At 42.1% G+C, this 26,618-nt stretch overlaps 2 protein-coding genes across 2 annotated transcripts in view; one reads left to right on the forward strand and one right to left on the reverse strand.

The window, feature by feature from the left end:
- The window catches only part of LOC137794818 (neuronal membrane glycoprotein M6-a-like), a 24,892-nt gene extending 9,587 nt beyond the window's left edge, over positions 1 to 15,305 (forward strand). The window contains exons 2-7 of the mRNA XM_068591873.1: positions 3,852 to 4,044; positions 4,703 to 4,859; positions 5,998 to 6,151; positions 7,276 to 7,352; positions 7,448 to 7,513; positions 9,031 to 15,305. Coding sequence (XP_068447974.1) covers positions 3,852 to 4,044; positions 4,703 to 4,859; positions 5,998 to 6,151; positions 7,276 to 7,352; positions 7,448 to 7,513; positions 9,031 to 9,183 — 800 coding nt within the window. The 3' untranslated portion in view covers positions 9,184 to 15,305. The remainder of the gene's footprint in view (positions 1 to 3,851; positions 4,045 to 4,702; positions 4,860 to 5,997; positions 6,152 to 7,275; positions 7,353 to 7,447; positions 7,514 to 9,030) is intronic.
- Positions 15,306 to 16,752: 1,447 nt separating this feature from the next.
- LOC137794940 (docking protein 1-like) lies at positions 16,753 to 20,788 on the reverse strand. Its single transcript, XM_068592102.1, has 7 exons — positions 20,727 to 20,788; positions 20,142 to 20,220; positions 19,432 to 19,556; positions 19,236 to 19,346; positions 18,950 to 19,019; positions 18,073 to 18,245; positions 16,753 to 17,913 (listed from the first exon to the last, which is right to left on the reverse strand). The coding sequence occupies exons 1-7, from the start codon at positions 20,760 to 20,762 to the stop codon at positions 16,975 to 16,977; spliced, it is 1,533 nt and encodes a 510-aa protein (XP_068448203.1). The 5' UTR covers positions 20,763 to 20,788; the 3' UTR covers positions 16,753 to 16,974.
- Between the last annotated feature and the right edge of the window lie 5,830 nt (positions 20,789 to 26,618).

Consider the following 26,618-nt stretch of genomic DNA (forward strand, 5'->3'; position numbering starts at 1 on the left):
CTTCAGCTACTTGGATCCTGAATTTCCCTTATGGGATCAATAAAGTATCTATCTATCTATCTATCTTTCTAACTGTCTTTAGTGGTTCTCAAACTGTGGAGCGCAACCCTCTAATGAGGCGCAGAAATATTACAGGTGGGGCGTGGAAGGAGATGTTTTGTTTTTTTTTGAGAATCCTCTATTAATGTATTAGTGTGGAAATTTATCATCTGCATTTTACCAAATCCTAGTAAGTAAGTAGCAGTGTGAAACTGTAACAAGAGCGAACAGGAAGTCAGCGAGGTTCCAGAGTTGCCTGCGATAAAACAGAGGCCGGCACCTGTGGACACTCAGGCTTCAGTGTCTTGCTCAAGGACACTTCAACATGCAAACGACGGGGAGAACAGGGATTGAACTGGCTACCATCTGGTCTTTTATAATGTTACCTTGTGGTCACATTTATTTTTGAGCAAATATTAGTTATTTTTCGCACAGCGTTGCATTGTTCTAACAAAGTGATTGCACCTGTTATTCGTTTTTGTCTGTTGGAGCAATCTGGTTTACTTTTAATTTCAATTTATTGTATTATTTGAAAACGCACGGATGGACGAGTCACAAAAAGTTGGACCATTTTGTCCCGAACATTTTTCCTCCTTCAAAGTGGGGCGTGATGTTTGAACCACTGAACGGTTTTGTTGCCAAGACTTAAGTTTCCAAACGGATTTCAAGCCCAATAGTGACAAAATTATGTTAGTTTGAATAAACAAAATGTTACATATGTGGCCTAAACCTAATTTTAAGTTGTTTTTCGCACGCAATTTCAACATCATCACCAAGTGTTGGGCTGGTCATTCTACATATTTCTGTGACATTAGAATAAACGACACAAAATCAAGCGATCAAAGCTTCTTCTAGAAATCCTTTTTCTAGCTCGAAGAGTTTTTAAATACATTTAACTGCAAATAAGATCATTTTTGGATTCAGCATCTGGCAGCGCGTCGTGGATCTGCAGTTTAAAAGACTTCCAGGGTGATGGTACCAGTCAGATGTGCTGGTTGAACCCGACCCCGCCCTCCTCATGGAGGCTAATTCTCTCCTTCACATGCACATGAGCCGTTGGTGAAATACAATAATCTGCATTGAATGTAACTGTTTGTTGCGCACCGATTGTCGTTGTGCTGGACACACAATGTTAATAAAATAAAATAAGATTAGATAATCCTTTATTAGTCCCTCAGCGGGGAAATTACAGGATTACAGCAGCCTTGCTCACAGTAAATTCAGATAAAGATCAAGTAATATAAAAAAAAGTAGCAAAGTAATAAAACAACATTTAAAAATTAAAACAGTAAGAAGATTTTTTTAAATATACAGATGGAATAAAAATAAGATAAGTGTGTATAAAGGTATTGCACAATGAGTAATAGACATGTGTATATAATGAGTCTTTCTGTGCCTCCTGCAAGATGGCATTGTTCCCTGCCCTCCTAACAATACAGCAAACGTGTTTTCAAGGAGAACACACAGTAATAAAGATGGATATGTGGCTTGTTGAAGTATTAATGGAGAGGGAACCTCTGCCCTGTGCTGTGGCCTCTACCCCTCAGTTCCTAAAAGAAGACAGATTGCCCTTTATCAGATTGCACCAGCAGCAAATCACCCTTGGAAAGTGAACATGTCTGCTTAAATCCTGTTGTTGGGGCATCACTCTTGGCCAGTGCACAATGATGCAACGTTGCAGGTGGAGAACTCCATGGCAAACACAGGAGGCTGGCGTCGAAAAGACAAAGAGGGATCACAGGTACATCTTCAGCAACACTGATGAAGGCTACGTCCAAATTTCCCCTTAAAACTGGGGTTTCAAAACAGAAGCGATCTCTGTTTCAGCATCCGTCCACAGCAGCGAGCCTGGAAAATAATATCAGACGACTACTCGTGCACACTGGGCAAGCGGGTGCTGGTGTCAACAGGAAGTAGATTGGTTGCTTCTTGACAGAAAATATGTATTATAGTCATTATTTATGTACTCAAATAAACACATTTTGAGGAAGTTGTAGTGTTCAAACCTCGTTACAAGGCTGCAGGTCGCTCTCTCTCACGCTCACACATCACAATTACTTTAAAATGATCACTTACAAATCAAAGTTTTACTCGATTACATGTTAATGAATGGGGTCTACACACGTCTCGGACTCGTCTCCTCGGTTTCCTTGTCGTCTGTCGTCACTCGTGGCTCTGCTGCTGTCGGAAGTCTCTCCTTTACTGAGAGCATTTATGCGTTTGCTCCTTTACAGTTTCTGTGTGGACGTCCCAATAGTTTAGTAGAACAACACACGCATCAATAAGAAACAGAAAGTTCTCCGTTTTGGGTCCATCGTCCTCCTCAAGGCCTCAGACCGTGACTTCACACGTCTGTGACCGCCGCAGGACTCAGTAGTGGCGTCAACAACAGCTGCTCCCTCCGCATGCGGCAGGCGTGGAATTATAAAACGCAGGATTTAACCGCGCTGCAGACCCGATCCAGTAGCAAACGCCGGCGTCTACGTCGTCGTTTTAAAACCTATGCAGTGCCGCCCGTCCACACGACGAGGTAACCCCCGGAGGCTTCTGAACTCCCTCGTTCTGGATGCTCTGAAACTCCGGAGTAGTGTCGACGCTCAGGCTTCAAATCTGTCTCGGTTGATTCCAAGTAGCCGGCAGGCCGATATGATTGAATTTAGCCTCGTCGCATTCGGATCCACAAAAGCCTGGTTCAGGGTGAAGCAGTAGAATCATTTATGGTGTAAATCCAGTTGGATTCTCAGCCGTGTAACGCGTGAAGAAGAGATTTAGGGTGCTGTTTGGAGTACCAATGTTTGTATGAAGTCTCTTTGTGTTGAGGGCTTTGTTTGTCTCTGAGTTTTTTGTACAGAAATAAGCTGGAAGCCAACCCATAAATCTATTGCGTATGCTTCATCAAAACTGCAAATATTTCTGATAACACCACGTGGAACGAGGAATACGTGTCATGTGGAAGAAAAAAACTCCCTCACAGAGTTGAAGGTGCAGTTCAAAGGACAAACAAACTATTTCCGGCAACATTTAGTTTGTAGTTTTCTGTGAGTGACCTGACCGGACTCCACCCTGATATACTGGAAATGGATGGATTTGTTTCCGGTGTTCACGGCACTGAAAAAGAGTGTACTTCAATAACTTCAACAGTGACTCACATTACATAAAGCATGCTGTGGCTCCGGTTTAATCACATCTTTTCAAAAGGATTCATTAATGGAGGTTGAACGGCGCTCTAACAGCTTGTTGGCCTCACCTCTCTGATAAGTGGCCTCCAAGTGTAGTTTGCCGCTGAGGGCGGTCACTCCCCCACTCACGGACGCACAGATGCTGGACACAGAGATGGAAGTGATATCGATCGTCTCTGCTGACTCGGGGTCAGATGGCACCTAAGAGGGGCCGCGTTGCCGCTGCCACACAGTGATGTCGTCTCTGCATTGTGTCGCCGGCGCTTCAGCGTGCGTGTGGACACGCACGCGAACCGATCATCAATCAACTCAAAATTGATGAACACGGTTGGGAAAACTACTTTTGGAGCTAAATCTTTAAATGTCAAATTCATGGGGGAGGGGAAAGGTGCTCGTGTCATTGACTCACATTACTTCCTCTACTCTGTTGTGAAGATCTGTTTTGCAGTTGGTTGAATGTTTCATTTGTACATTTTTTGTTAGAATCTGTGTAACTCTCAGAATTGGGAATCTTGTATTTACCTTCTATCATCATTATCATTGCATGTATATCAACTCGTATTCATTGATTTCGTCCTCCTGAACGTTAAGACGCCGTCAGCCTCACAATCCCGTCTCTGTGTCTTCGTTTAGGCTGCAAGGAGTGCTGTGAGCGGTGTGTGGGCAGCCTGCCCTGGGCCTCGCTCATCGCGACCATCCTCCTGTACATGGGCGTGGCCTTGTTCTGTGGGTGTGGCCACGAGGCTCTGAGCGGCACCGTCACCATCCTACAGAACTACTTCGAAGTCATCCGAGCCCCGGGAGAAACGCTGGATGTGTTCACCATGTGAGTGACTCATCTTTCACCTTCATGTTCTGCAGGATTAGGAAGGACTTTACCTCTGGGTTGTTCTTTTTGTGTATTATCTTTGAGCAAAACTGACGATGATTTGGAAATTACATGACATTCCACTCATGCCAAACATGAGTCATCACAGTCAGAATCACAAGACTGGCTCATAGGTACATTGCTGGTAAAGAAGATTTGGACCATCCCTTTTGCAGCAGCAGATTTCTAATAAACACACAATGAACTATAAAGAAAATAAATAAATGTGTGGAGAGAATTCTGCTAATACTTTACTTCATCAGTGGTGGAAAAAAATAAATAAAGACTAAAACAAGGAACATGAATCAGAAATTTCGGATTGTTTAGCTCGCATGCCACAAATCAGACACGTATGGAAGCTTATTTCTGACAATATTAGCTGTAGTCTTTTTGTTATAGATGGAAATAATATTCACAAATTTGATTGTAAGTTATCTGACCGTACATGTTTTCCACTCAATATAAAGAAGAAAAATCCCATACGCTGCCAAAACCAAGCCCCCAATCCTCACACTCCATCTTTAATTATTATCTCCGACTTACATATAATGCCTCGTCTAAGTCTAGCATGAACTAAACAATGACTTATTAATCCCTGTGTGTGTTCTCTGAACAGTATCGACATCCTGAAGTACATCATCTACGGCCTCGCAGCTGGGTTCTTTGTGTTTGGGGTGCTGCTGCTGGTTGAGGGCTTTTTCACCACCGGAGCGATCAGGGATCTCTACGGGGAGTTCAAGATCTCTGCCTGCGGACGCTGCCTGACTGCATTCGTAAGGATCATTTAGTGACTCGTAGATTCACTTTGACATCAATTCTATTGTTACACTGTCAGATCGAGCCTTTGGAGCGAGATGTTTTGGGGTATAGTTTGCAGGAAGTGACCATTATTATCCTTTAATACATATCAAGATATGTATTAAAGGATAATAATGGTCACTTACTGTGTCCTTTAATACATATGATGGTATGTATTAAAGGCTAAGACTAGTCACATTATATTATTTCATATTTTTTTACATTTCACATTTAATCTTATTTACCAAACCCAACGGTGAATTGTGAATCGTATGAAGTATTTTGGGTGAATCTCATGGAATAATGATATTCCCACAATGGGATAGGACACAAAATTCTCGTCATTAAGTTGATCAATCATGATTCTTAATTTAGTGCATAGAATATTTAGTCAACAGGCCAACAAGTTCAAGCAAAGCCAGCAACCTGCTGTTGCTTTATGATAAATGCTGCTTGCAGATTTTTTTATATTTTGTTAAGACGCTTTAGTGTTTTTTTCAGTACAGATTATATCACTGCTCAACATGTTTCGGTGTTAAAGAACGTTCTAAGAAATATATCTCACATGAAGACGTTACACAAACGTCCCCTTGTGCTCAAGGATGAAGTGATCAGAATGAGGTGGTGACCTCTGACCTCACGTCTGTCCCTTTCTCCTGGATGTGATATCTCAAGAAAAGAGACACAAAGAGGACATTTCATCAAATGTGGCACGAATGTCCATTTGGACTGAAGGATGACGTGAACTAAATCGGGCAGTCAAAGGTCACTGTGCTCTCGCAAAACACGCTTATGGCCAAAAGTAAAGAATCCATACGCTAATCATCACAACAACAGGATGAAGGAAGGGAGTGACGCCATTTTGGACAGACGTGGATGTAAACTGCAGCAGGACTGGTTGTCGTTATTGATATATGAAATGACTTATATCATGATATAAATGACTTTTCCCTTCCAGATGCAATAAATGAAGTACATCACTGCTTTGATAATTAGTCCTGAATGAGCAACCTGGAAACAAACTCATAATTTGTCATGTTTCACTGTTTTAGTGTGTTTAAAGATGGAAAACACATATCTGCCACTCAATACATCTGTTTCCCGTGTCTGCAGTTGATGTTCTTGGCCTACCTGTTCTTCCTGGTATGGCTCGGAGTGACAGCATTCACCAGCCTGCCGGTCTTCATGTACTTCAACGTTTGGTCCATGTGTCAGAACACCAGCTTGGTGGAGGGAGCCAACCTCTGCCTGGACCTGCGTCAGTTTGGTGTGTGCCATCTCTAAAATAGATGAAACAATGTGGTATTTATATATATATATATATATATATATTGTAATATACATTTGTATCACTGAAATAGTGAGTCCCATCTCAGTACTCTCTTATAACACCGGACATTTAACCTTTGGGATGTTCGGCAAATTCCCAAATCCAGTGGTAAGAAAGAAACGTAATATAAATATAAGTTATCTGGTAAGGGAGACTCAGCGTTGTGTATGCCACAAGGCCATGGTGACCTTTCAACACATTGGTATTCAACAGTCAGAGTAACAGAAACTAGAAACTATCTCTTTTGGGTTTGTAAATTCCAGCTCCGTCAACAATGAGCTGCCTTTGGGCAGAACACTGTGCTGTTCTCGCCTGAGGAGAACTGGTGTTTGATATCACTCAGATCAGAACTACATTTTGTAAGCGGCAACTTTATTCCCTCCCTTTAGGATTCGTTAAAGTGAAAATGCTTTTCCGCAGAATTTGTTTCGAGTGCCGGGGAAGAAATACCGGTTCTCTTAATACTGGACCGCCTGTTGGTGCTTCGCCACCACTGTTAATGAAATAAGCACAGATTTGCACTTTCTTTGCAACCGAGAACACACTGCTTTAACATATTAAACCACACGGTATGAAAAGAAGGATTCCTTATCATACACATTTATTTATATATTCAATACATATTGTATTTTAACAACATATTATGATTATGTAATATTTTCCGGCTCTGTCCACCATCTTTCCAGAGTCTCCACAGAAAACAAGAAGAGACACACCCAGAGGCATATCGTAGAGCATCTTGCATCACTGTCCTCTACTGTCCAACATTTTGAACTACACATGGAGCTCCTGTCAGCAAACTAATTCATGTATTTAATAAACATTTCTCATGGGAAATATTTACCATATTTTACTTGACTAAAATTGCTGCTTCATGAAGGTTTGAAATCCCCACTGTGATCATTTCCAGGTCACTGCATGTGAGTGCGTTGCTACCAGCAGCGCACTGTGGTCACACCGTTCACTACCAGTGACCAACAGTGCAGTACCAGCCAAGCATATAAATGTCAGTCTATTTCATTACTGAAGAAAATATGTTTTCTAATATTTCTGTTCATCAGGAGCGGTGACCATCTCTGAGGAGAGGAAGCTGTGCACCGGTTCTGAGAAGTTCTTCAAGATGTGTGAATCCAATGAGGTACAGACAAAAAATACGTGACGGGTGAGCTGTTTCATGACGAAGAGCAGAACGACGTAAACTCAACCCGAAATGCCGTGTGTTGTGTGTTCCAGCTGGACTTAACCTTCCATCTATTCGTGTGCACACTGGCGGGAGCAGGAGCTGCTGTCATCGCCATGGTGAGGACCATTATCCTCATATCGGATTTCTAATTGCCACTGAATGCCTTGACCTCCAAACCCGGGGGTCAAATGCTCCCAAAGCTCACCGAAGCGTAAGAATTACATTGGTCCAAAAAAACAGCGCTAACTCGGAGGCTTCGGAATCTGGAATCTTTGGAAAAAAAATGTTTTTCCGAATTGAAGTTTCGACCTTCAAGAACAAAAATATAATAATAGCTTTTACAACGTTTTTGCGCATTAGTATATATTATATTACCTCTGAAGGAGTTTGTTGTAGATTCCCAGCGTATTGTAAAGCCATGTGCAACGTGAAGATATTATAGATATTATAGATCAGACAATACTACATGGGCTCACCGTTTGGCCTCAACCTCTCGACAAGAAAAAAAGGCCTTTTATGAAAATAATATTTGAAGCTACACTCAATAAATTCAAGGCTTAATCCCCTGCTAAGTGACCTGTCGATGACACGTGCCAACGCAGGAAATACGGTCCAACGCTTGTCTGATGGTCATGGAAGTGCACAGCCGCGTGCAAAGGTACGAGAGCCCGATCAACAAGGGGCCTCGATCTACCGACACGCAATTTAATACAACGTGGGGCTTGTTAAGGCCAAATCAAATGTAATGAACACACGCGTTCACACCTAATACGCTGTGTGTCCGCCATCACAGGCTTACCTTTGACTTTATGTTCAGCGCTACACTGATTCTATTTGGGGCTTAAGCCCAGGCAATATGACCTGGCAAAGCCACTGCTAACGGTAATACCATTTCACTTGAGCAGGCGATGTCTGCTGGTCACGGTAGTGAACGTCCGCATCCCCCCAAAGCCCCCCTCAGAATGCTCGCCGTGCTCGTAGGTAATAGGTCCCGATCATCGTTGTGTGCAGCTTTAATTATTATTAATTTCATATGGCGTTCTGTGGTGCGCCTCAGTGGGATCAGAGGCCCAGTCCATAATACTGATTAGTTTCCTCAGCATCCTCTTCTCTCCAGTACCACTCCCAGGGCAGAAGCAGCTTTCCTGAGCAGCATATTCAGTCTGTTAGCATCAGCTGCCTCCACCCTACTGGCCCAGCACACTGCAGCATAGAAGATAACTCTGGCCACGGACAAATGTTAAAACATCTGCAGTATGCATCCGCAGAGTCTCCTGAGAAAGTACAAAGCCTCTGTGTTTAAGTGCAGTCCATCCTATTGTCTTTGTGGACGCCCAGGTATTAGCAGTCCCTGCCAATGTCCACCTCTGTTCCCCTGATGCTGATCGGGTTCGGAGGGGTATTTGCCTCCAAAAATCTATAAAATCTGTAATATATATATACTGTTTTTAAAAGAAAATGAATATAAAATGACTGTTACCAGTGAGAAACCTTAGGCTTAAACCTGCACTTAACAAGTGCAGTCCTGTATGTGGTCTATAGGGAGCGCCATAATGCAACAAAGGGAAGAGCGAGATCCACACTAAAGCGAGAGATGCTTGAATCCACCATGGCTTTTCCTCTCCTCCTCCAGGTCCACTTCCTGATGGCTCTCGCTGCTAACTGGGGCTACCTGAAGGACGCCAGCCGGATGCAGAAGTACGAGGACATCAAATCAAAGGAGGAGCAGGAGCTGCATGACATCCACTCCACACGCTCCAAAGAACGCCTCAACGCTTACACATAAACACACAACTAGGAGAGAAACCACACCCACACCCACACACACACACACACACACACACAAGCTGATATACACACACACACACACACATACACACACACAGGGCCTGAAAAAAGCCTAAGCATAGCGGAAACATACAGTACACACATGAAAGAAGAAAAAACGACAAACATACATTCAAAGACACACATTAGGACATAATTAGGCCGAAATAATATGATGACATCAAAATGACGACAAAAAAAAAACACACAAAAACATGCAGTAGATCATTGGCTCAGGTGATCTGTGCTAACACTTTAGCATCCGCTCTGTTGGTTTGCTTCATACTCGTATTAATTGAGTGACATGTTTACCATTCCCTTCAAAGTGAAAACCAGCAGAGACCAACGCGTCCTCAGAGGAAGAGGCTGGTGCTGGCAGACTGCATCCTGCTAAAAGTCCCCGATAAGAACTCAACATAATTATGTGAATCAATTCAATTTTCCTGAAAGGGACGCGTGGCTACGTCGCCTTTAGAGAGTTCCTGATATTTCACTCTGAAGTCAGAAAGGCCGTCGTTCACCGGAGCTGGCCCTCCACTTTGTTGGGCCCTCGGCTCGCCCTCCCCCGCCCACTCCCCCGATTACCCAAAGTAGCTTTGCGGTGTGTGAATGTGCAGAACAATCAACTGGGACTGGCCTAAAATCACAAAGCAAAATAAACCGAAAACAACCCTGGAAAAGGTACGAAAGATTTCGCGAAACGATATAGCACAAGAAACCTACAAGAAATAATAACGACCAGAAGAACCCAAAGATTTTTGTTTAATTTGAATTCACTTGTTTGTGGTCTTAAACATCGAATTAGATTGGGCCACCTATGCTTTTTTTTTTTAAATGTCATTTTTTTTAAGTGCAAATATTTTACTAAGATGCACGGTGGTCATCATCGCTTGCTGCAGAAGCGCTACGAGCTGTTAGCATGGCACACTGAAGTCAACAATCTACAGCAGACACCGGGTCCAGTCAGGTGTCCACGAGCTCCGACCGGGCGATGCGACGGCATCCGCCCGCCGGCATCCAAATCTGCAGTACAGACATCCAGACTTCACCCACACAGACACTCACGCACACACACGTAGATGTGGCTGAATGGTCGGTGTTGTGCAGGCAGTGTTGTATGTTGTTGTCATGCTGTGTCGTGTCGTTTCGCCACATTATGATGACTGGTATTGCAGAGGAATACGTGTGCCTCCCAGGTACAAATGGGTAGCTTTGATAAGTTCTCCCTCTTCCCTTTTCTCTTTTTGACCCCCCCCCCCCTTCCTCCCTCCAACCTTCCCCATCCTCTTCCTCCGCCGTGTCACCCTGTTCATCTTGAGCCCAGTTTGATTAGCTGTTCCACATATTCGTGTTCCGCATATTGACCGGTGCGTCCCACAAGCGGCCATTTTGTGGCGCAGGATTTTTTTTTTTATAATATTTTTTTTTTTTTTTTTATGAAATGCAGACTTAAAAGTTGATTGTAATTGTAATAAAGAAACCATATGCTGATTGAGGAAAAACCCCTCAAATGAAGATCAAATCTCCCAAATATTGCTTGAAAAGGACTCTATAGGGTATGTCGGGCTCCGTGAGGTCGCTTGAACTTTCGGAGTAAAACCACTTCCAATTTTTTCAAATTTGAAAGCGGCCATTTTAAACACCTAATGAAACAGGGCTTTGTGTTCTTCCCCCTCATCCCAGTTTGTGAAAACTGACAATGTGTCCTCAGAAAAAGCACACCTTAGCAGCATTACGTCTTTTAAAAAGTGGCATGTTCTCATCAGTCTGATAACTAATGTTTTTTCTCACTTTTTAAAATGTTGCCACATTTTTTATCAGTACTATATATGTATAATATTAGCCTTGTTCTTTTTTTTCAAATGGGGCAGCTGTGGGGTTTTATCACTTTCACATTTTTATGTAACGATTCTGTGTTTCAGTGGTACTGCACACAAACAAATATACGCACAAACAAACACACAAACACACACACACACACATGCGTATACACCGATCATCTTCTTAAGAGATTCAATTCTCTCGTTTATGTTTTCTTTTGTAGATTTCCCTCTCACGATCCCCAATATACGACGGCATATCACGGCCATTTTAGAAAAAAACAATATTTACGGAGACGTGGGAGGTTGGTAATAGTCTGAGAAAATATTCCAAATTTCCAGTTTTCATTCAAATGAATGAGAATAAAAGGACATTCTCTGAGATTTAAAGTGACTTATCTGTAAATTTGCCACTTTATTCTGAAAGAATATCCTTTTTTTTCTCAGAAATTCACAAATTTAATCTGAGAAATTCAGAGCCATTTCTCAGAATGTCACCCCCCACCCCCGGGCTCCATAATTATTATAATGTTAAACCTACAGTGGCCCTAATACACCGTCTTACTAATGTGACCAAAATAACCATTAATTATTAAGTTGACTTTGTTCAAAATCCCTGAAAGGAATTCTGGGAGGTGTTTTGGGTGCAGGAGTGCATCGTAAGGTTAGAAAGGTTGTCGGGTTTCAAGATGGCCGATCAATTTCCCGCTTTCCCTCTTATGAAGAGTTTGAGTTTGAAATAAATAAGATGGAGTGCTGTATCTTGAGAGTTGGGAATACTGACTTATAAAAGAAAGAAAAGGGTCTGGAGGCGCTGAGGGAACCCGGAAACGCAGATCAAACTCTCCATTAGTGCTGCAGGGATTGATCCGACGGGAGCAGAGGTCATGGGAGCGAAGCCCGAGATGAATGGCGTCCCAGCTTATGGAGAACTTACTGGAGAGTTTTGTGGTTTCAAGAATGTTCCCAGTTTGTATTTGGCGTCTTAATTACATCCTCATGTGCTTTTTAGTTTGCTGGATGCTGCACACTCTCCGTTTTATATCAGCAGAACCTTAAAATTAAAGGTTTCAAAAAGGATCAACTGAAATATCTTGACCATTCTGAATGAGATTAGGATTTGTGATCCGGACCTTTACGTGCTGCTGCTGTCTTTGAGACGCCAGTCTTCAAACCTTAAGCTGGAATTGATTTTGTTGTTGTTGTTCTGATGCCGTTCGTACGGCACGTTTGTTTTGTTAGGTTGAGTTGAGGACAGGAGTGCCGTGTGGAACGTCCTGCTCAGCTGTGAAGGAATGGGATGATTCTCTATCTGCCAGTAGAGATGACTGAGAGGGAAACCAGCTGATCTTCATGAGTACCGTGCTGCTGAGGAGGATGATGGTTATAGAGGTGATGACATTAGGTTTTGAAGGGTTTGATTTGATGAGACTACCAGCACACACACACACACACACACACGCACACAAACACACGCTCCACCACCGCCATGACTCTGAGCCGAAATTCATCGCTCTTTTACTTTTCACCTATTACATTTCACTATTTTATTATCAACTTTTAATCTTTGAAACTTTTTAAATGTGAAATAATTTAATTCAAAAGAAAGTAAATGTGTTTTTTTTTGGGGGGGGGTTTGGTTTTGGTTTTTGTGGTCAGTATTAAACACTGCACCTACACTAACTCTGTAAAAAGATATACATATATGTGAAACCGTTGAGGTGAGCAGCCGGAGAGAAGGATTTCCTCGTGGTTACAGAGTCTGGAGGAGGCGGTTGAGTCCTGATGTGCTGAGCCTCCGCTACCGAGACAGCTGCTTTTACACACACATGAGCGCATTTGCAACACAATTGTGATCCAAAAGTAGAGAAAATTGCTGAAAAACAGCCCAAAAATCTGCACACGGTCCAGGTCACTGCAAGGTGATTCTCACCTGGGAGTGCGTATATTGGCTCATTTAAAGGTAGCATGAATCTAAATATACAAAACTTTGGAAAGCGTGCTACAATAATAAAAACAATATGCACAAGGTTATCATGTAAAAACCCTTGTCGAGTCCTCCAAGAGGCAAAATTAGTCTGAGATGGCTCTGATACAAAAATGTGTGTTTTTTGTCATTCGACCCAAAAAAGCAAATCAGAACTGTGTTTACAACGCGCAGCAGACATATCCGGCTCACTCTGCCTTCAGGTTGGTGGTCACGCCGGACCTTGAAGGGGTCACCCGAGTAGATGCCGAACTGATGGAGCTAGCCGACAAAACACGCAATAACACACTCAGTGGCCGAGTGGCCGTACAGCGTGCACCACTGCATGTGGAATATCCTTTCTTCCAGCATTACTCTGGTAAAATAATGTAAAAAGCTGGAACCCGGCTCCTTGTGTTGTGTAAAATGCAGCTGAATTTGACAAAAACAAAACAAAAACCAATTTGCATCGGCGTCAGGAAGGGAAGGCTCCACCAGACTCGTCTCTTGTTCAGGTGTGTCTTGGCTGCATACAGTCAGTATTTTTAAGGGTCTAGTTTTACAGTAACAGTATTCTATCATTTCATTGCCTGACAATGGATGTTTTGTCAGTGTTTTTAACTTCAGATAAATGAAAAAAGTTTTTTGTGCACTTATTGACCATTTTGAGCTCTCTCTCTCTCTCTCTCTCTCTCTCTCTCTCTCTCTCTCTCTCTCTCTCCCTCTCTCTCTCTTATTCTTGGTGTGTAAGTGCATTGAGATCCCCGTCGTGGGACCTGTGTATAGTCTTGCAGCATTGGTTATTATCTGAAGACATAACAATGATGAAAACAAATGAATTCATAATAATGAATATACAGTAATGTTATTCTAGGTATATATATATTAAAAAAAGACAATGAATCTAGTTGTTGTTTGTGGCATGGTTATGCATTCAATGGTCATAATTTCAATGATTAAAACAATACAAAAAACAATATTTTCCTCTAGCGCTGTTCTGCTGTTTTTGTTTTGTTGTTTTTCTGCTTTTTTCTTTTCTTTTTTTTTTTTTGCGTGCAGCATTGCGGTTCTTGTCGCTAATGGTGTTGCTAAGCTAGCTTGCTTGCTCAGGTGTTTACCACCGGAGCAATATATTGTAGCAGTTTGACAAAATCAAGAAATCCACACTGTACATTTCTGACATACAAGTGCATGAATCAATGGTTGCAAGTCCTAAGTGATATGATCATGGTGTTGTTTATTGTTTATCCTAGTAATTGCTCTGGCCACCAATTGTGATGCACCCACCTCCGCTCTCATCCTCTTCCTCATTCTGGCCATTTAGGTTCAAATCACACAATTCACATGTTGTTTTTGGGACTATATTTGAATTTAAAACTTACCCAGGACTATAGATTCATAATCAAAGCTCCAGGAAACGTCTGACCAGCTCACACATCCATAATGGATGCTCAGGCAGAATTCTTATTTTCCTTTTCAGATCCCATTGAAAGGTTGAGAAGAATGAAGCCTGGTCGTAGGTAGCCGTGACTGAGATCTGGCAGATAACAGATCTCCACATGGGATGTGGCCCAAAATAGATGAGAGATTATGCACTTCTTCAGCAAAAATGTCAAAATGGGTCCTCTCTGCCAGGCGGTGCCCAAATGAAGACACATCTGATATTTACTGTTTACACTGCCAGAGAAGAAGCTGTTAGTCAGATATATAGAGCATATATGAGCTGCTCTCTCTCTCAATTCGTCTTCTCATTTACTCTCTAACCCACGTCTCCCTGTACGATGGATCAGTTCTGACGCCTGAACGCAGCAGAACAAGGTTTTAACTTTTATCACACCACCATCCTGACCTCATGCATTGGTGACCGGACTCAGAAAGCATGAATTCAAAAGCATCAATTCTGATTTCTAACCCTCTGTGAAACATATTTCATCTGTTGTTGACTGTCTCTGCAGCTATAAAGGTATATTAAGCATGAAAAACCTCAATCCTCTGTGCTGGAGCTTATTCAACCCTCGCTCCACGTGAACTGAAACAATGATGTCAGTTTGTGACCTGAAACTGATCATAACACGCGTTATGTCAGGCTGGACATTTGGAATAGGTTTTCTTTCTGTTTCACCATAGGTTCCCGACTTTTTGTACTTCACTCTCGATGCTTACGAGCAAGCTTCATCTGAGTCATTCCTCCATTTTTGTACATATCTGTGCCAACAGCTTGGGCAGACAGTGGCTTTTTTTTTATTTGTAAAGACATACATTTGCTTGCATATATAAATAAAATGAAATAATACACTCGTGTACTTGTTAATGAGGGAATCTGTTGGGTTCGCCACTTCATTTCACAATATAGACATGTTGTGCTTTTCTAAAAGGTTTTTGTAAATAATTTTAACATTCAACAGAATTCTATTGAAAATTATGAACGATGTATGTGCATCCTACTGTATGTATTCATTGTTATGTCTTTTGTATGTTGTGATAAAAGTAATTGCACCTAATCACAGTTACAAAGCTCCATGCGTGGACGTTTGTGCCAAATATGAGGAAATTCCCTCAAGGTGTTTATGAGATATTCGCGAGAATGGGACGGACTTGAGGTCACACTGACCTTGACCTTTTGCCCTTTCCCCCGACAACATTTAAAAAGTTCATTCTGGAGTTCAGCTTGACGTTTCTGCCTAATTTTAATAAATTCCTTGCAGAGGTATCACATCCATGAGAATGAAAGGAATGGACTGAATGGCAGTTAGTACGGATAAAAACTAAATAGGGAGAACGCGTTCAAAATCTAAGATGTCTTCCATACCCTGAAATAAAGAAATATACTTATTTATTGCGTTGGAACGTCCACATAGATTGGGTATTTTAAGGACAAATATATGCAAAGGAGCAAATCATAATCACCCTCACAGTTTGACATGTAATCGGCAGTGACACAGAGCTTCTGATCAGAGGTTATATTGTCCTGTTGAGAACTCACAGATGCCACACTGATGCCTCTCTATGACCCTGCATAAGTAAACCAGATTATCAGAGTAAATATCGGTTATTCCTTTAGGGACCAGCAGCCCTTCGCTGCTGCGCAAGTCCTTGCTGGGAGCCAACAACGACATCGCGCTGCCGGAGGCCCCGGGCCCCTGCTGCTGGAGGCCCGCTGGAGGGAAGTAAAGCACCAGAACCAGGACTGTGCGGGGCCGACTGTCCGTGACCCTGCTGTTGGGGAGGTGGAAGGGGGGCATGAGTCCAACAAACAGCGACCTTCCAGCCAGGAGAGTGTTGTTTGTTCCCCGTGTGAAACCAGAAGTCCATGTTGATTCATTTGTCACATAACTAAAGCACTTTAGTAACGTCACGTCCGTGGCAATTTTTTACGACAATCTATTCCTCAACCTAACTAAGTAGTTTTAGTGCCTTAACCTCACTGTTTGGTTTTTTTTAAAGACACATGTTTTGTGGGAAAACTCAATTTTCCTGAGATATCCTACGAGCCGTTGTACGAGTATGTGTCAGTGGTACGACAAGAGATGACGCTCAGAAAGAAAGGAGGAAAGAGAACTGGACTTAGAAAGCACGACTCAACACTTTATGAACAACAGCGTGAAAAATATAATTGTCATCTTCATCGGTTACACAGCAATATGTACATTTTATTCATAACATGATCATAACATAACTAACACACATGTATATATTGTTAACTTTATGGCGTAACAAAAATACTAGGTATAAATATCGTAAATCTGAAACATGCATTTACAGAATATTTACAAGACATGAGTACAGTAATGTTATGTAATTTTAGTGAGCCTACTATAATGCATTAGTTGCAACAGCCTATTTTTAAATAGCCGGTCACACAGCCCCATTTTTCTTCTTCTTCTATATACAGATCCTAACTACTGTAGGCATTGTCTTTCTCAATGAACTCCTAGTGTCACTGTACAAAAGCATGTCAACTAAATTAAATGATGCCCAGGTTTTCGTAGATTACATCATCAAGAGACGGGTCCTTGGCCCGTGCTGTGCTCATGCTGGCAGGAAGCGAGGTAGAGGAGGAAGAGCAGGAGGGGATAGTGTTCGAGGATGCAGAACGACGAGTTGGTGGTGGTGTTTTGCAGACTTTGGCATAAAGATGGGCAAATGGATCGGCTTTGCTTTCCTTTTTAAGAGAAACTTCCTCCTTTTTGCTCATGGGCTCTGTATAAATAGGTTCATCGTCTGCAAAACGCTCAACTTTTCCTTTGCTCTGAATTTTAGCTGGTTTATTCTGGACTGGGCTGATTTTGTCGTACACCTCCGAGTAGACTGGCTCCAGGTGATTGATGGTATCACGGGGAGGTGGAGCCCAGGACTTAGTAGGCGGAGTGATGGCTTCCTGAGAGCTGGGGGGTTTGAGCGGGAGAATACTTGCAGGGTCTACATACAGAGCCATGGTTGGTCGGGCTTTCGCTACAGATCGGATGCAATCAGCTGGGTTAGCATATACAGCTTCTGATTGGCCACCAAGATGACGTCCAGAGATGCTTTGTGTGGGGACAAGTGGAAGAGGCATGAGGGTGATAGGAGGTGGCTGCACCGATACACTCTCTGACAAACCACCCAAACCCTCTTGAGCACGTGCACTCTCTTGCAAAGCAGCAGATTGACTTCCCTGTTTGTGGTCCAGAATGGCAGCCGTACTGGTCACGTCTGGTATTTTGGGGAGAGGGGAATGAGCCCGTATGCTCACTTCGATGACTTTCTCCTCCTCTTGGTTTGGGTTGCCTAAAGTAAGGGCTGAAGTCTTTCGATTGATGGTACTCTGAATCAGGGAGAATATGGTGTCCGCCTGCTGCGTCTCAAAAGTAAACGTTCCAGGACCAGAGTCACAGCGTCGACCCGCTTCAATGGTGAAGGCCAGCTGGTAAGAAAACCACAACAAAGAGCCACATAAGCATGGTCATGTCATCAGCAATCATAACTAAGAATGAACAGCCTGTGTGAAAATTGTATGATTCAGTTTTAGTTGATACACGTGAGACGGCAAATGGGAAATGTTAAAGATCATTAAAAACCTTACCTTATCTTTTCCATATCGTCTCAGCAGTTCGTACGACCATTCTCTCACAATCTTCTTCTCTTGTGTTTCCCTCAGGAGCATCGCCTCTTGCCCCACCTGCAGCCAGTAGGACCCCTTCAGGCCGCAACGTGTCGCCGCATCAGTCCTCTGAACCGTCACCAAGAACTGCGAGGCTGCAGAGAATATTTGTTGTCATTGAAACAACTCGTAGTTTGATGAAGCCAATCACTGTTTGATTGCGTGAAGTAAACATACTATTAAATAGATTGACAAAATCATCTTTGACATAATATTTTTTCTCCTATTTAAAGATTTCTGTTCAGGAGGGGGTCTAGTTTTGTTTTTATCTTAAGATAAACTGCTCTTGTTGGTCGCAAGACATGCCACAAAAGGAGCATTGCACCAACAAAAGCCAGAAAGACACATTTTTTAAAAGTATGTAAATGCATTAGACACATTTATTACGCCTCAAGCATCAAGGATAAACTATGGCTGTCCTCACCAGAATACATTATTTGTCAAATAATTAAACTAGTTGATTAAATCAACATATCTGTAGAGTTTCTTCATGAAGAACCACACAAAAGCATCACTTTCAATATTGTGTTAACCAGAGATTTGCTCATAAATGGATTGGATAACGTCATTCAGCATGAAAGTGACAAAAATGGACAATGCATTTAATGAGAACACAAACACATCACAGACTACAACACATCCCTTAGTTACAGTCGCAAGTTATGCATAACCGGACAACAATAGTGTAGGGGATAAAAAGATAACTGCTACAATGACAGGAGGTATGTGACAGCTGGTGAAAGGAAGGGAGGATGAATAAGGACAAGAATGGACAACAGCGTTGGAAGAAATTATTCACCTTCATCTACCGAGGCATATAGCTGGTTCTCCTCCATTTTGAACTGAGAAGAGTCTGAGCCAACACCTCTCTGAGAGAGAGAGAGAGAGAGAGAGAGAGAGAGAGAGAGAGAGAGAGAGAGAGAGAGAGAGAGAGAGAGAGAGAGAGAGAGAGAATGCAAGAGGTTAACATTTCGATTGTAGACCAGGTCTCGCATATAAAGAGATTCACAAAAGACGCTGCATACTTCTGGAATAACAATGATCAAGGTACTAACATTTAGCGTCATTTGGGTTTCCCCCCTCACCTGAAACGTGCTCTGACACAGTATTTCCACCCACCCAACGCAAGCCTCTTTGACTGCAGCGAACACCATCGTTCTGTCCTGGGTCTCCACACAAAAGGCCGACATGTTCTCCTGCAAACAGCACAGATAGCAGCTTGTAGTGCATATTTAAATATCACTTGGACAGGAAACATGATAAACAACCAGAAAGGCTGACCATGGGACAGGCCTCGGCGTTCGGGGGGAGTCTGAGGACATTGATCAGCTCAGACAGGTGGACCACCTTCAGCTTCCGGTCCACATGAGGCTGGTGGTGCTTCCTGACCCCGGCCACATGATCGCCTCCACCACCGTCACCGTAATGGAAGAACATGATGCTAGATTAAGATTATTTATTCAGGAAACCAAAGCGCATCACCTAAAATAAATCCCCAAGAATTCCAATTTCAAAAGCTCTAACACAAAGTCAAAACACACAGAATACCCAATTTTCAAAAGTCATATTGGACCCCAAAGTCAAACTGGGGAACATCTAAGTATGAGAAGTCTTCTACTGTTGGATTCAAATCTGGACTTTTTATGCCTACAGCAAGGTTGTAACCACCATCATCAACGTGTATACATGTTTCAGTAAAGTGGTTAAAGTGGTTATTTATCAAAAGGATTAATTAAAGTGTCCAGAAATTGAGTTTGATTATGACATCTCCATTGAATGTGTACAAGTAAACGTATATCTATCTCCAGAGATGCACGTCCCTATTTTTGTTTTCTACATCCCTCCCACATGTGACACCGGATGTTATGGTAATCAAGAAAAACTGCTCAGAATGATCTCTCATAAAAATGAAGTGATGATTTTGATAGAACGAAGCTTTTTTTTTTACCCGTACTGGGACGAATATTGACTGAAGTAGAAAAGGTTCCTACCTCCAATATTCTGGATTTCCAGTCGACCGACTCCACCACTACTGGGTGGAAACAGAGACAACCACACCGGCTTCCATTTCTGAGAAGAGAGACCAGGAAGTGGTTCATGACAGAGAAAACTCATCGTCATTGTAACTCACTCTGCGTTCTGCTGGACTCCATCTGTAACACTCGCCTCCGAAGCAAGAGCATGCAGTCACCCAGAGGCGTCTCTAGGATTTTGACACATCCAGGGCTTAGCCTGCGCGCCAACATTTTAAGACACAGAAACACTCTCCACATATTCTTCAGGTCCATGCTCTTCTGGACTGAATTGAGTTGAGGCATTTCATGAAAAAGAAAATGAACCAGATGGTTATACCCTAACATTGACTTTAGCTACTTTCCCCTCCAGAAGAAGCCAAAGCTTAATTATTTTTAGGTACACAATTCTTACACACTACAATTGCATTGACAGACAAATGCTAATAACAACAGAAAGTTTTTCTCCCCACATAATATCAACTAGCAGCTACATCCCTTTAGTTCCAGCTGCAACACTCTTTTCAAAATTATACATTTTTACATAATTTCTATTCCCGTTACCTCTTTGATTCCTGACCACCTTTGTGGGGAAAACATTGAAATATTTTCTTTGTGATATCTTGTTGTGCTTCTATCCAAAGGCAGCAGCTTGCTGTTGTCAAGTGCTGCCTGACGCCGCTGTTTTGGGTGAATGACGTCACGTGCGACCTGGAGGCATTAACCGCTTGTGTGCCAAAGACAAAGCAGTGGCTTTTAATATATATATATATATATATATATATATATATATATATATATATATATATATATATATATATATATATATATAATTATAATACTTAAACCTGTCCAAACCACTGTTTTATCGAAGCATCAACATGAGATAACTGTAGTTTGAGGATGTGAGCTTAAAAAATTAAAAAAATAATTAAAAAAAAAAAAATTTTTAATTAATATTTGGGGCTAATTAAAAAACATCCAGGTCTTTAGTCCCGAATGTTTTAGTCTAGGGACGCTACTGCAGTCACCCTCTAGAAAAGTAAAACCAGCCAATCAGGTCGTTTCTACCCAAATACCTGCAGACCCCACAGGATTGAACTCAGCAAACGTTGCTGCTCCACATCCTCTTTCTCTTCACCGAATGCTGATTCGCCCACTGACTGCCTCCCTCCAAGAAAGGAGTCTCAGCTTCAAGAACGTCATGAGTGCCTGCTGTGTGCCGGCCTGCTGAGCGCTGCCCAGGCTAGCTGTAGCTGCTAACGCTCCCCCCGGGCCATTTTGACGTCCCCACCTCGAGTTCTCAGTCATTCTGGACAGAAGAATCGGCCCAATTATCGGATTCAGGGAGTTGCGACAGCCGCGGGCCGTGTGATGTCTCTCACCGCTGTGGGCTCATCTTGGGATTTCATCGCTAGCTCAGTCTCTTTATTGACACCCTGAAGCTGGTCAATCACAATTTTACGAGGAGTGGCGACACAAGCGCGTGTTAACAGGTCGCATCAGGTTGTGAATGCGTCTCTCAAGCCAATAGGCAAGAGATCCTCCTGCTGTGGGCCGCACACACTGGCATCCTCTGCGACTTTGTTCAGTGGGGTACGTGTCGAGGACATGTGTACGCATCGGCTTGGTCAATACTTCAGTCCCTATGGTTTTATCTACATGACATGTCAGGCTCATTTTCAGGGGCTTGATGGAATGACCCAGAATTGGTTTTAGAGGATGGGGTGTGCGTCCATTGCCCCTCTCGGGCACGATACAGCTACATGCTCCTGGACGTACTACCTGGGTTGGCCGAGTGCCCCTTCTTCTCCGGTGTGGAGCTCCTATGTTATAGGTGGGCTGAGGCGAGTAACCTTTAGTCGGTCAGGATCCGTGTCAATGAGTAAATGTCGTATCACAGCAAGGCGTGCATTCGTTGTGCTCCACCCATTGTGTCCATTCCACCCATTGTGTCCATAGAGTTGAGTACAGTGCTACGTCTGTGTGGGTTGGAACGGAGGTTACAACATTGTTAGCCTAGTTTTATGAGCACAGCACTGCTGCTCCTGCGCCGCTGGCTGAAGAGGGTGTGTTTGGGTATGCACGTCCTGATTTATGCACGTCCTGATTGGCCGGTTGCGCTTGTGCAAATATTCAGTACGCAAATGCATGCTTTTGATTGGATGACCCATAGAGTCCAGTAGAGGGGTCCGCCTGCGCTTATAGGAACAGGGTAAAATATTCAAACTTTCTTTATGACAGGTCGGGGTAACGATGGCTGCAATGGGGCGTAACCGTGTCACCAGCATGTCAATAAGTCTACGTCACCAACCGCATCGTACATATTTTCCCTGTGAATGGGATCGTTCGTTTTAACCATCCCACACGTGACGCAGAAGGCAAACATTAGTCTTTTCCTCGGTGTGCCTCCCATAGACTGAAGTCCAAACCACCACTCTAACCCAGTGCTTCCTTAGAAACAAGAAAGGGAAAGCGCGGCTTCTTGTGGAGTTTACATGGACTTTAAGGAATGAATGTTACAGGACTAACTATTACATATCCTTACACAAAGTACCTTGTGTTTCATGTAATGCACTTAAACTCTGAACATGTACAGCAGGTTAACAGTGATTTATAATGGACGCTATTCAGGTGATAGGTGTGATAAAAGTCTAGATATTCACTCAAATCGCCTGTGCAGTGATACTGAAAGGCATGAGCTGGCAGCTGTCAGCGGCGCTCAGGAATGTGTCGTGTTGAAACTGTGCTGTGTTTCAACTTGTTAACGTGGATTCCTGCTCCGGAGTCTCCTGGAGCAACACACAGAAACACAGAGAGCTCACAAGTTCTCTGAGCCAAGTGTTGAATCTGAATGAAATATTAACTCAAGATTATATATTATAATGTAATTATATCTACAGTATGTTTCTATTGACTTCTTCACTGTCTAGCGTCAAGTCAGTTGTCTGGCAATGTGCATGTTTGGTCGACATGATTACATTTTAAATCATAACACCAAGCAATTATTATCTATTATTTTCTTTAGCTGATAGAAAACAAGGCTGTCCATGCAATCGTTTGTCATATCAGGCTCATAAATGAAAAAAAAGACAAAGTTCAACTCTGTGATGTACTCACTTTTCCAGCTTTGTGTGGTTGCAGGTAAACCTTCCCTGATTTGGTCTGAGAGTCCATTTAAAAAGCAAATCTCTCTGGCTTCAGAAAGAAGAATGAGCTTTTCTTCCCTTTCTTTTGGTTTTTATCCTTTGGTGAACAGTAGAGTTGGGGCGGGCCGACAGTGAGACGTTCTTGAAATTTGATCCCCACCTGGTAGATAAAGGCGGCATGTGTGGAGGTGCAGCCGTGTCTCCAGAAGTGAGGAGAAGAGAGTTCAAGGGTAATTCAATGTTTCAATTGACACTATGGCACCTGTATGCATCTATATATACATATTTTGGACTGATAATTAACAAACCTATAATAAGGATTTGTAGTTCATAGCACATAAAAAAACAAACCCCTGACAATACAATTACAAACACGGCCTTGAACCATCCATTAGGAACAAACATACACCCATTTCTGAAGTACTGGAAAAACTTGCCCCAGAGCAGATCCTGCAAGTTATTGAAAGGAATCATGTTTTTTTTTTTTTAGCATGAGTTGCAAAATAAGCAGGATTATTAAACCGGCTGGAGGAAAGGTCACTGCTATAAACATAATAAGCATCCTCAGTGTACATGCAGATCAACGAACTCTGGAGCGATATTCACGCTTCAACAAGGATGATTCCTCTTCTCTGAGAAGATTCCTACTGAACAGCTGCTGAGGTAAATGAAGAAGAAGAAGAAGATGATGATGATGATGAAGCAGAAACCAATTATACAATACATTGCAGCTCAGTAGCATGTTTTTAGGACAGCCATAGAGTTGCCTTGGACCGTATGGGACTGCATTAAATTATAATCAGTTTCAAATGTTTTTGCTAATGCTACTGAACATCTGTTTTGATTGCTCCTTGGTACAGCTCGGTGTCCTTATCCTGTGTCGGGGCTAGTTGGGAGATGTTTTGTTACTATTCTGTAAGTGTATGGGTTCTCTGGCATTTACTTAACTTACTTAATTACTTCAATGTTGACTTTGAACCAGGAAACAAACCTGTCTCCTGTCTTAAAATGTGTTTATATATCCCTCTCGACCTCCTTCAAATGTGGACTTAGTTGCTCTACAATAACGTCACATGACTTTCTCCTGTCATGTCAATTTTGAAGAAAAGATGGCAGGCATGACAGCTGTGATACATTTTGTTAAATGCTGGAAAATGTATTGTAGTTTGGACTGGCCATCCGGTGAAATAATTAATTTAACTGGATGAATATTGGTCCAGTCCTCAATAACTCAGTGTGGAGGCTACCGATCAGTGTCTCCACAGGGAGACTGGTTTGATAGTCTCTCTCTTTTCCAGCTCAATATTTAGGGTTAATGTGATCAAACCTCAACGATTAACCTTTTGGAAACCGTGTCCGAAAATCCACCAGCACCCATTTCAAGTCCCAGCATGCCCCATTCAGACAATCTTTTGGCAGAAAATATGCAATTTTTCTCATTTTTGAACCAAACGACACAGTTGTTTGACTGAAACTCCTTCCTAACAGGACACGGCTTTGTTTTATTGTGATTTTTTGTTACAGATTCCAAATCTTTAGGTCCTAATCTTTCCGAAAAAGGTGTCTTATTGACCGCTCCAGGAGGCATTTTTGGGGAATGTGGTTCATAGCATGCTGGATGTTCATAGTTACAATCAAAATATCTTTTAAAAGTGATTTTTTTTTGCACATATACATTTTTTCCCCAAGACTTTGCTGAACAAATGCATAGCTTACAAACAAATTATATGTACAACTTAGTAGAGATCTTAAGGATGGTCAAATATTTGTCACGATCTTGATTTCCTGTTCTACCACGCTTGTTTCATATTCGTATTGACCCGTGACATTGATCCCTCTATATTGGGCTTCCTCGATATACAGCCCCGGCTTCAAAACTTTAGTTTTTATTATTTTCCACCACATTGAACCAATTTGTCATGTCTACCCTTTGGGGCAAACATATGGTAGTTTCCTGGTTTCAACTCGGAGCATTGCATCTGTATTATAGAGCACTGTAGCTGTGTGTGTGTGTGTGTGTGTGTGTGTGCATCACAACCCCCCTGTCTCTCTCCCTTAGTCTGTCCCTCACATTCACCCACCAACCCTCTTCCACTGACAGCTCTGCCTGTGTTTTCACCAGATTGAGCTGTGTTTTCTCGTGTTTGCCCTCTGGGGCAGATACGTGCTATTTCAGTAGCGCTGCTGCTGTAGGCCAATGTAGCAAATGTATGCATAGATCTATGTAGAGGTGTGTACTAGTGTGCCTACATGCTAGTGTATGAGCCAAGGGCAAGTGCCTCTCATGGCTGTTCAAGGTGATTTTGTTGCCTTTTTTTTCTAGAGGAACGAAATCTCCTGTATCCACATTCCTTTTGGCTCTGAGAGACGCCTTCCACGTTACTCACACTGTAGTCATTTAATCCATTGTTAATATAAAAACATCAATATGTGCAACTTCAAAGAGAGATGGATGACATGTACAGGAAAGAGAACAAGTAGTAAATATTGACTATGATAATGAAGTATCCACACTGAAGTAATGCAGCCACAGACAATTTAGATATTTCAGAATAAGGACATTTTCTGTCTGGGTCATGTGGTGCGACCCATGAGATCAAATGACCTAAAAGGAATGTGGATTTATATTATATATTTATATTTAAAGGGATTTTTTGAAACCAAGAGTTTTGTGCAACAATTTTCCTATTCAAATGAGTAGATGCATGTTCAAATTGGACACAAATTTATGCATTTTGATGTATTTTAAACTGCTATCTAATCATTCATGGCTAAATGTACAAACTCCATTCAATCGGCTCCATATTCTGGTTCAGAATCAACATTAAATCCCATTTATATTTTTTTTAAGATATATTCAATCTTCTCTGAACGTAATAAAAATGCCTTTCTTACATTTGTACATTGATGTATATTGAAATAAATATTCAGAGCTAAAGTAGACCATCTGTCATAGTGGATGGGAGCTTTAAAATCTTCACAAAAAGACGTGAATGCAAGTCAAAATATGAACATTTTAGGTCTGTTATGCAACACTGCTGTGGTAGCAAACAGACTAATACTTTTGGACATAGGAGCCTGAGAGTAAGAGAAGTCCTTTACTTTACTTTACAAAACATTGAACCCAGCAATGTTGCAGCAATGTGTTGTTTCAGCTTTATAACATCGAGCATTCACACTGTAATTTCTTCACAACCTGCTTGTCCAGTTACAGATAAATCTTGAACCTGTACATGTTCTCATTGATAAATTGACTTTTTTCTATACTTGGGACTCTTAATGCACACAGGGGATGCTATGCCCAATT

Source organism: Clinocottus analis, unplaced genomic scaffold (assembly GCF_023055335.1).
Source record: "Clinocottus analis isolate CAN_PGR_092001 unplaced genomic scaffold, fCliAna1.0.p SCAF_26, whole genome shotgun sequence".
NCBI classification, from domain to species: Eukaryota; Metazoa; Chordata; class Actinopteri; order Perciformes; family Cottidae; genus Clinocottus; species Clinocottus analis.

What these genes read in the sequence shown, in the direction of transcription:
- LOC137794940 (XM_068592102.1), bottom strand. Translation starts at nt 20,762, where the DNA reads ATGTTTTCCCCACAAAGGTGGTCAGGAATCAAAGAG. An exon ending in GGTGGTCAGGAATCAAAGAG is followed by an intron (nt 20,221 to 20,726) that starts GTAACGGGAATA and finishes CTCTCTTCTCAG; the next exon opens with AAATGGAAGCCGGTGTGGTT. An exon ending in GACGATATGGAAAAGATAAG is followed by an intron (nt 17,914 to 18,072) that starts GTAAGGTTTTTA and finishes TTTTCTTACCAG; the next exon opens with CTGGCCTTCACCATTGAAGC.